We start from the raw sequence: 9644 nt of genomic DNA on the forward strand, positions 1-9644 counted from the left end.
CCTGGCTTAAGCTGAACAAAACTCTTGTATTTTATGGAATATTGTGAGCACAGTGAGTGAGGGTGTGGCCCGGGGTCAGGGCCGGTTCCAGAACAAGATGACTAGGGATGCATCCTAGATAGGAAGGGGTGCACATGCACGGGCCGGCCGAAGGCCGCCCGAAAAATTTGACATGTTATTTGACTAAAAATAATGCATTTACCATCATTTCAAGTAGAATGATACCAGCCAAGCAAGAATATTTCAAGTGTTTCAAGTGCTTTACTGAAATATTTGGACCATATAATGATAATACAATTATCTCAACCTTAAAAGGTTACATATAGGTGCCAAAAATCCATAAATTCACATCAAAGAACAAAGAAAAACAACAATTATAATTCAAGTTTAAACAGTAAGTGTGCAGCTGCAGCATTTATTAAAAAAAAAAAAAAAAAAAATCCCGAACTGAGCATGCAGACAATTAAAATAAGGGTGCAATGCGTGATTTTGCACCCTTGTATAACCGGGCCTGCCCGGGGTGTCCATGTATTTGCTCTTGGGAATGGATGTCGAGTACGGTAATCCTGGCACAGACTACAATACCCATCTACTTGATTGTCAGCTCACACTGAAATTTTGTTTAATCTCCATGGTCACAATACAGACATGTGTATATGTGTGACCTATAAAATGTTCGCCCTAACTATGCTAACGGAAAACAGGAGTTTCAGTTCTATGTTTCATGTATCGTAACGTCAGACAGCCAAGGGCCCCTGTTGTAAAACAAGGATATGTACCTGTCTGGATCTTTGGTTTCGTGTCCTAGAGAGACGTCATGAAACTACCGTTTCTTCATCTTCTGACTTGTTGGTATGCAGAGATGCACGTACACATGTTCTGCGTAGCAACAGATGGGGACTTCCTCATTTCAAGGTCCAGCCTGTTGACTGTATAAAACTCCACCCTGTGCGGAGGAGCGTTCAGTTCTCTCAATGAAAAGCAACCTGTTAAGTTGACTCAATGAGATTGCTCAAATCTGCAGATTAAATACTTCATTTACTTTCAAGAGTGCATCCTGCTTTGTGAAGTCTTCTTCTCTGGACTTGCTCGTTTGCTGAGGTTACAGGTTTAAGTTTTTTCCACAACAGTGTTAACTACAATACCCATCTGTCTGTATGTGAACTACAATACCCATCTGTCTGTGTGTGAACTACAATACCCATCTGTCTGTATGTGAACTACAATACCCATCTGTGTGTGTGAACTACAATACCCATCTGTCTGTGTGTGAAACCAGAGCAACGTTAATAACCGGCTGCATGCAGGCCAGGGGAAAACATGACTCATGATTAATACTGCTCAGGGAGAAACAAACGGGCGTTTCTACAGCTTCGCTTTCCATCTCACCAACATGACTTCCTGGATGTATAAGCCCGTGCTGTCAACTCTCTCCTGTGATTGGTGGACTGACAGGCAGCAGGATGGAACTTTGTTTAGCCAATGGGATGGAGGAGCCAGGGCAGTGAAAGGAAGAGTGTTTCCCCTGGAAACTGCCATCCTCAGTGTTTCCCTGATACACAAATATGTCAGTGTGTGTTTGAGAATGCAAGGAATGTGCAAAGGGGTGTCAGGAAGAGGACAGGCCTGACACAACACAGGCGGAGGCACAGATAAAGCCTGCAGTGTTCGTAGTCGACTCTTAACTTGAGCACTGATGACTCGGACTTGGACTCGAGCATTCATGCATTCCAACTGGGAAGTCTTTTTGTAATAATGGGCCATAATAATTTGGCATAAGATATTGATAGCTATGTTGATACTGTGACATTATTCGATTTTGTGCAAAGGCAGGCAATGTGTGTTCCACCTACATGTGAATTCCCTCATGCTCATGTTCAGTAACTCCAGACTCGGGCTTGGACTCAGACTCGGGTAATGGGGACTCGCCTCTGACCCTTCTTTGGTGACTTGGACTCAGACTCGGGTAATGAGGACTCGCCTCTGACCCTTCTTTGGTGACTTGGACTCAGACTCGGGTAATGGGGACTCGCCTCTGACTCTTCTTTGGTGACTTGGACTCAGACTCGGGTAATGGCGACTCGCCTCTGACCCTTCTTTGGTGACTTGGACTCAGACTCGGGTAATGGGGACTCGCCTCTGACCCTTCTTTGGTGACTTGGACTCAGACCCGGGTAATGGGGACTCGCCTCTGACTCTTCTTTGGTGACTCGGACTTGGACTCGAACACGGGGAGTTGAGACTCGACTTGGACTCGAGACATGGTGACTTGACCACAGCTGACTGTTAGCAGCCATATCTTTCCCATGGAGCGAGACGCTGCGGTGAAGTGCGACATGGACCCAGACGTCCCGGAATGTCCCTGCTGGGCAGCTGCACCATTGTGTCGGCCTCCGGGCAGAGCTGCTGCGGCGGCCTGCCCTCCAGTGGTTTCTCTCTCTCTCTCTCTCTCTCTCTCTGTCTCTCTCTCTGTCTCTCTCTCTCTCTCTCTCTCTCTCTCTCTCTGTCTCTCTCTCTCTCTCTCTCTCTCTCGCACCAATGTTTTCTTTAAAAACAACCCTGAGAACATCAGAATGACAGCAAGCCACATAATGACTGCTTAACACCGGACCCAGTGCCACATCAACACGCCGCTGAGCTCAGAATAGCACTTTTAGAGAGGCATACACAGCACACCACCGCATAAAAAACAATTCCATTACGGTCGACTCAGCCTGGGTTTTGCATTTGCACAAAACAACAGCACCTGCAAAGTTTGTGCTGCTGTCCCACTATTTGCTTAAACTCAGTTTAGGGACGTATCGCTGACCCCCCAGTTCGCCCCCCCCCTAGAAAACAGCACAGACGAAAATACAAAGAGCTCAATGAAGCCTCGGGCCCTGCAGCACCGCAGCCTGCCCCTGTGTGCCCATGGCAGCCGACTAGCTATTTCCTGTTCCACCCTCCTCCTGGCTTAACACTGAACAGACCTCAGAGTGTGGTGTGTCTGAGGCCGGGCAGAGCAGAGATCAGCTCCCTCTCTGCTGCTGCGTCTGGTCAAGCAACCAGGCTCAGGTCCACACACACGCACGCACACACACACACACACACACACACACACACACACACAGCAGAATACCTTCAGTCAGAGAGCTTTCAGTCAGAGTGAGGATCATAGTGTGGGTGGATGGTTGTTGTTTTCTTTGCGCTGTTTGGGGGGTTTCTACACCAAAGTCTTCTACAGATGAAAGCTGACTCCATGCTGATGAAGTTCCCCTCTGTTTCACTTATCTCTCAGGATCAGGAGACACCTCCTCCGTAACGCCAGTGTGGACTCCAGCTTGTTGGCTGAGGGAGGGAGTGGATCATCACAGCTGAGAGCTGAGGCTGATGTTGAGGAGGTGACACACGTGAGTCCTGTTCTCCCTCTCTCTCTCTCTCTGCAGCGTCGGCTCGCAGAGTGACACTTCTTACTTCTCTATGTGAGGCTTCTTGGGAAACTCATCAGGTGTTGTCGGCGTGTCGCTGTGTGATGGGATTTTCTCTGCATATTGGTTGACAGCCCGAGAGTCCAGATCCCGGAACTAACCTCTTTGTCGGTGGAAATATATTGTGGTATATTCACTGTGGTGAGCCAAGCTCTGCAGATCTCCTCCTCCAGGACCAAGGTGAGTGACATTCTGATTAAAAGACACAATCTTGTTTTTGTTTCCCTTTCCATTTGGATTCATTTATTGATTTTTACGATTGTTTTTATTTGCAGATTTGATGTTCAGATACATGTCAGCTTGTATTTTCCATCCAAGGGCTCCTGTTAGTGTTAGGTTAATTGATTTCCGCACACTTTCACACTGATCTTACCTAATAGTAATATAGTCCCCTTTGAGGGACTAAACAAGGCAACCAACTGCTTTATTAGTAGGGACTGTGCCATGTCCTTTATAATGCCACAGACCGTAAACTGCTTTATAGGTGCCTGAGTCTTCCCAAAGTAAATGCACGCAGAGTCAAATGATCAGAGGACCCAGTAGCTTGTTGTCACACACACATGTATTTTGTTACGGCTCATGTTGTACCTTAGTCGTTACAAGTGTGGTTGTCACATGTCTTTTTGACAGCAACGTTTTTACGTTCCCCATCTGAGGAACCGCTGGACTCATAACCTCTCGTAGCTTCGGGGACAACATCTGGAGGAAACAGGAAGCACTACTGTAAAACACCAGGCTCTTCAGACGGGGTCTCCAGTTTCATCTCTGCACTTAAATGGGATTATCTCACAGGAAACGCGGAGGGTTGAACCAGAGTGCGTTTTATGGATCCCATAAACAGCTACAGCTGCTGCTCCTCTACATGTGCACAGTTTAACTCTGCAGCTTTATTGGACGTGTCTGGAAATGTGAGGTGTAAAATGTGTCTGCCTGAGACCATGGCTGCAGAAAACGGCCATTTGTCTCGTCTTGGTATTGGCATGGTGCCCCCAGGCTTTAGGGCAAAAAACACCACAAACTATTTCTGGCTGTTGTGAACTTTTTATGGAGCTGTGCATGCAAAATGTTTTCACCATCGTCCCCCCCCCCCCCCCCCGCCCCCCTACATGTCAAAAGGGAAGGCGAACAATGAGACTGTGCTTAGAGAGCTATTTCTGTTTGTTATTTTGGCTGATAAGCTGATTAAACTGATCTGATCTGAGATTTGAAAAGCGGTCTGGAAGAAGCACTAGTCTCATGTCATTTACATGAGATTTTAGGCCCTGTGTATAATTAAACCAAAACATCGTTTGTCTTTACATGAGCTGAACCGAGAACAAAATTGCCCCCACTCCACTTGTGCCGTTTAGGTCTGGGGGCAGCAAATTGAGGATGCAGAAAGTGAGTTACTGTAAATGCAGAGCGTTTCAGGCAACGCCGGGCAAGATCCCAAACATTTCCCATGAGTCAGTGGGCCAGTCATTTGGTACCAAAAACAACCCCCCCAAAAAGAGGGGGAGAGGGGCCTTTGAGAGTGTCCAGGGTCTGCCAAGAGTCATCGGGATAAAGATCAGGGTGGAGGAACCGATTTGGAGCAGGGGCATGATTTCAGATTCCCTGGAGAGAGAAAAGTAGCAGAAAGGAAAACAGTCCGCTCCCACGTACCGTGTTGGTGCAATCACACTGTTGAATGTTACGTTTTACATTGAGCTTTACTGTGACAGTGGTACAGTTTCCATGCTTGAACCCCCCAATCAGAATCAGAATCACTTTTATTGCCACAGTATGCAAGTTACATATGAGGAATTTATCTTAGTGTCTGTATGCAGCGTAGCGGTTACATCAATGTACAGAGATAAGAAGTAGGAAGATAACTAAAGACAATCACAAAGTTGCAAGTGCAATCAAATCGAGTCAATATATACAATATGTTCATGAGTGGTGAAGTGTTCTGTGGATGATAAATATGAATTTACGTTGAATGTACATGAAATTTACAGGCTAAGTTATATAGGCATTAAATGTGCAGTGGATTTACATGAATTTACAGTGCCAGTTAAACAGACATTAAATTAGATATGAGTTACAGTTTTATGGGGGGGGGGGGGGGGGGGTTCGGCTAAGTTCTCTCACTCTCTCTTCCTGCTCTGTCATTCCTCTCTATCAACTTGATCTTCTCCCAGTGGACACGCAAGCCAAAGTCCAAACACACATGTGGAAGCCAACACTGAACCCCCCCTTCCCTTCCCTGCCTGCTCTGCACCGGAAACGAGACTCCTCCTCAGGCACTGCAGAAGAAATGTCACTAATATAAACATTCCTGTCAGGCGCAGGCAGCACCATGTCAACGTCCTCTCTCTGTGGGCCCCATGATGCAGAAACACTTAGGAGAAACGTCATGTCCTCGTCCCGTCACCTCGGACTCGTGAGGTCATAGGGGACGGGTGGGGATTTGGAACCTTCTCTCAGGCTTCTGGCATCTTTTAGGATGAGCTCAGTCTTATGAAAGATCCTCCAATGACAGAGTGAAGCAGAAGACACTTAATGGGGAAACTGGTAAGAGATTTAACTGCTCGTGCTCCAGCCTAACTGTCTGCACTGTTTGTTCTTTAACAGGATCTGATGTGGGTGGAAGAGCCAGACTTTAACCACGTCGAGAAGCGAGTCGTGGAGATGAGAGCTTTGAACCCAGAGTGAACCACAATGGAGCCCATTAAGCGAGACATGGAGTTGCTCAGCAACAGCATGGCAACCTACGCTCACTTGAAAGGTAAACACCTCACAGTGTCCCGACTCCAGAACAGGGGCCAACAGGGGGCGTCTGTCTGGGGTACTTAGTGTAAGAGGTAAAAGCACTCTACCACCACCGTGGAGAGACCCCCGACCCGGGTTCAATTCTTCCGGCTTGGTTCAGACGTTCCTCCAGAGACAATTTGGTGGGAAGCCGGTGGGGGGTATGAGTCCTGGTCGCCGCACTGCACGAGTTGCCTCCTCTGGTTGGTCGGCGGGCGGGCGCCTGTTCGGGGGGGGGGGGGAACTGGGGGGGCGAATAGCGTGATCCTCCAATGTGCTACATTCCTGCTGGTGAAACTCCTCGCTGTCAGGTGAAAAGAAGCGGCTGGCGACTGCACATGTAGGAGGCATGTGCTAGTCTACGGCTCTCTCCAGATCGGGGAGGGGGGCGGTGCAATGATCGGGACAGCAGGGGGGAATCGGCCAAGTACAACTGGGGAGAAAATATATATAGGTACCTGTGTGTGTGTGTGTGTGTGTGTGTGTGTGTGTGCGTGCGTGCGTGTGTGTGTGTGTGCGTGCGTGCGTGTGTGTGTGCGTGCGTGTGCGTGCGTGTGTGTGTGTGCGCATGCGTCTGTGTGCATGCATGTGTGTGTGTGTCTTGTTGTCTTTGGCTTGCCTCTGCTGCACTTTGACAGCATCTCTCTGCAGCACATTGTTGAATATCATGTGACACCTCTAATATCCGGGCTGCAGAAAAATGGTTGAACACACAGATTTGGTTCCGTCTCTGGTCCCCTCATGTCCATACTGCACACATACAGTACTGCGCTAGGCCAACACACTACTGTTATTCATGTTTATTGCTAGCGTACTTTCCAAGGCCTAGGGCGCCTAGCAAACACTAGTAATCACCGAAGCAGCCACTGCTAATCACCCTAGCAACCATCTAGTTGTAACCCGCGTTGTGAGGTCTCCTCTCCCCGCAGCTGGGGATCGAACTCAGAACCTCCAGCACAGGAGGCAGACGATCTAGCAAAGCATCTGTCGCTAGAGCATCTCTTCTCTTGAGGTCTTGGGGAGGGAGGTTTACTCGCTGCACAGCACTGGGCACCGTTACACTCACCCCACCCCCCATAAACCTCACTCCCATCCGGGTCACGGCACCAGCGTAGTGCCCCCGCAGCACAGTGACCTCAAGAGACACTCGGCTCTAGTCCCATGACGGAGGTTCCCGGTTCGATCCCCAGCCGCGGGGGGGGGATTACTCGATGCACCTTACATAGTGACCGTGTTATTTCCTTCAGAAAATTTACCCAATTCATAATTATTATTGATAGAAAAGTAAAGTTTGTCTCCCGCAAGAAAAAACCTTTTGTGGAGAGTGGAAGCGAGCAAACCTTAAAAAATCCCACAGCAACACTGGTCTTTTTAGTAGAAAATGTTAAAAAGCTTTTATTTTAAACATGGCTATAGATTAAAAAACACACCAACATGTTGCTCATGCAGGAGCCTTCATCAGGGAGTAAGAGGAGGCTCTTCTCTTCATCTATCATAATTATTATTGTTGGTTTTCATGAAGGTGTGTGTAGACGTGTGTACTGTATAGTATAGTTAAAGATGTATACACAGTGAAAGAAAACTGTCATTGACTCCTTGTTGGAATCATCATCATGTTCCTCATCATGTTCCTCTGTCCCACACAGCCCATCCAGAGAGCTTCGCCCTGGCCTTCATGATGGGCGTGTGCTTCGGCCTGCTGCTGGCACTGTGCCTCATGGTGACGGCCATCGCCTGCACCAGCAGCAAGAAGCCTCCCCGCTCCCCCGAGAGGAGACAGCTGAAGGAGTCCAGCGAGGAAGAGGACGACGACGACGACGACGAGGAGGAGAGCGTCGGGCAAGAACGCGGGGAGGACGCCAACGTCCCCAAAGTGACAGTGGGCACCGGCGTGAGCGAGCGCAGCAGCCAGTCCAACAACGGGACTCTGAGGAGCGTGAACGTGTTTGCGTCGGCCGAGGAGCTGGAGAAGGCTCGGCGTCTGGAGGAGAGGGAGCGCATCGTGAGGGAGATATGGAGGAACGGCCAGCCGGACATCCTGGTCACGGGGACAGGGACCATTGGCCGGACCGTGCATTACCACTAAAAGCCAACCAGTCTGCCCTCAAGACACTGCAGGAACTCATAAACCTTTACATGTTTACCTTCACTTGTATGGTTCTATTGGCGTGGGTGCGTTCAACACGACAAACCGATTTCGTTTGCAGCATACTTTGCCTTCATCTGTATTCTACTCCATCTTTGCAATGAATGATTCATTAAAATTGTAACCACTTTTTGGGGTAAACACCCAGAACAGTGTCGTGTATTCGACTTGAACACACTGGAAACAGTCATGTCCCTCTGTGATGATTTAAATTTTGTTAAAGGAACACTCTGCCCATTTTCAACCAGCTTTGTATCATTAGAACATCAGTAGTATATCAGAAAACTGTAAACTGTTTTGAAGTCTGTCATTTAATTTGACAGTTATTGAGTGTTAAAGTGTGGACCAGTGACATCACTGGTCCACACTAACTCAAATTAATAACTCATTAACTCAAATCAACTCTCAATAACTGTCAAACTAGATGAATGATGAATAGTTTGACAGTTATTGAGAGTTGATTTGAGTTAATGAGTTATTAATTTGAGTTAGTGTGGACCAGTGATGTCACTGGTCCACACTTTAACACTCAATAACTGTCAAATTAAATTACAGACTTCAAAACCGTTTGCCGTTTTCTGATATACTACTGATGTTCTAATGATACAAAGCTGGTTGAAAATGGGCAGAGTGTTCCTTTAAGCTGCTCCCACGGAGGCATTTTTCAGGGTGGGCTAATCTTAGCAGAGAAGACCGCTTCCCACAGAAACCATTTTATCCCGCCACCAGCCAGCCGGCGGCTCTGACCCCGTCACTTCCTGTTTCCCTTTCCACAATTCCCAGCAGCACCCGTCTCTATTTCAGCGACACACTGCAGCTCTCTGGTAAAGAGATGTCTTGTTTAGGAGCTATGAAAAGGACCATTTGTCCCCTTCCCCCTGAACCACACACCTCTGCTGTACTGTAGATATGACCAATGCAATGCTGAGCTTCCCCAAATGCATCCACGTTATTTCCCGGGAGACGGGCAGTTTTTTTTTTGCTGGCTGGATTTTTCTCCTTCCACCGGCCCTCCGTCCGCGCATGAAAAGGTTGCTTATTTTGCAACTGGAGCGCCTGTGTGTCCCGTGTCCCTGAGGTGTCCCGTTGGAAATGGCACTTGGCTGAATGGGAGATTGTTTTCGGAGCCAGAGAAAACAAGTCAACACAGCCAAAGTGAAAGACTCATCCCCGTGTTACGCATGTGCTCATTCTGTCACTAATTGGACAATTGTCAAGAGCAAAAACAGCCCATGACTTCATGCTTCAAGTGTCATCAG

General features: G+C 48.0%; 1 protein-coding gene across 3 annotated transcripts; it reads left to right on the forward strand.

The window, feature by feature from the left end:
- The first annotated feature begins 3007 nt into the window (after window positions 1–3007).
- On the forward strand, window positions 3008–8577 carry eva1bb (eva-1 homolog Bb (C. elegans)). Of its 3 annotated transcripts, XM_083646424.1 has the most exons (5): window positions 3008–3144; window positions 3278–3389; window positions 3542–3647; window positions 6063–6216; window positions 7886–8577. In XM_083646424.1, the coding sequence occupies exons 4-5, from the start codon at window positions 6150–6152 to the stop codon at window positions 8323–8325; spliced, it is 507 nt and encodes a 168-aa protein (XP_083502550.1). In that variant the 5' UTR covers window positions 3008–3144; window positions 3278–3389; window positions 3542–3647; window positions 6063–6149; the 3' UTR covers window positions 8326–8577. The 3 variants fall into 3 exon arrangements, with proteins under 3 accessions (XP_083502550.1, XP_083502551.1, XP_083502549.1); XM_083646425.1 differs by lacking the exon at window positions 3008–3144 and having other exon boundaries at window positions 3182–3389; XM_083646423.1 differs by lacking the exons at window positions 3008–3144; window positions 3278–3389 and having other exon boundaries at window positions 3415–3647.
- Window positions 8578–9644: the final 1067 nt, after the last annotated feature.

Source organism: Poromitra crassiceps (genome assembly GCF_964638095.1).
Source record: "Poromitra crassiceps genome assembly, chromosome: 11".
In the NCBI taxonomy this organism is placed as follows: domain Eukaryota; kingdom Metazoa; phylum Chordata; class Actinopteri; order Beryciformes; family Melamphaidae; genus Poromitra; species Poromitra crassiceps.

Excerpts from the sequence above, each read along its gene's own strand:
- eva1bb (XM_083646424.1), top strand. The coding sequence starts at position 6,150 with ATGGAGCCCATTAAGCGAGACATGGAGTTGCTCAGCAACAGCATGGCA. Across the intron at positions 6,217-7,885 it reads AACCTACGCTCACTTGAAAG|CCCATCCAGAGAGCTTCGCC; the intron begins GTAAACACCTCA and ends TGTCCCACACAG.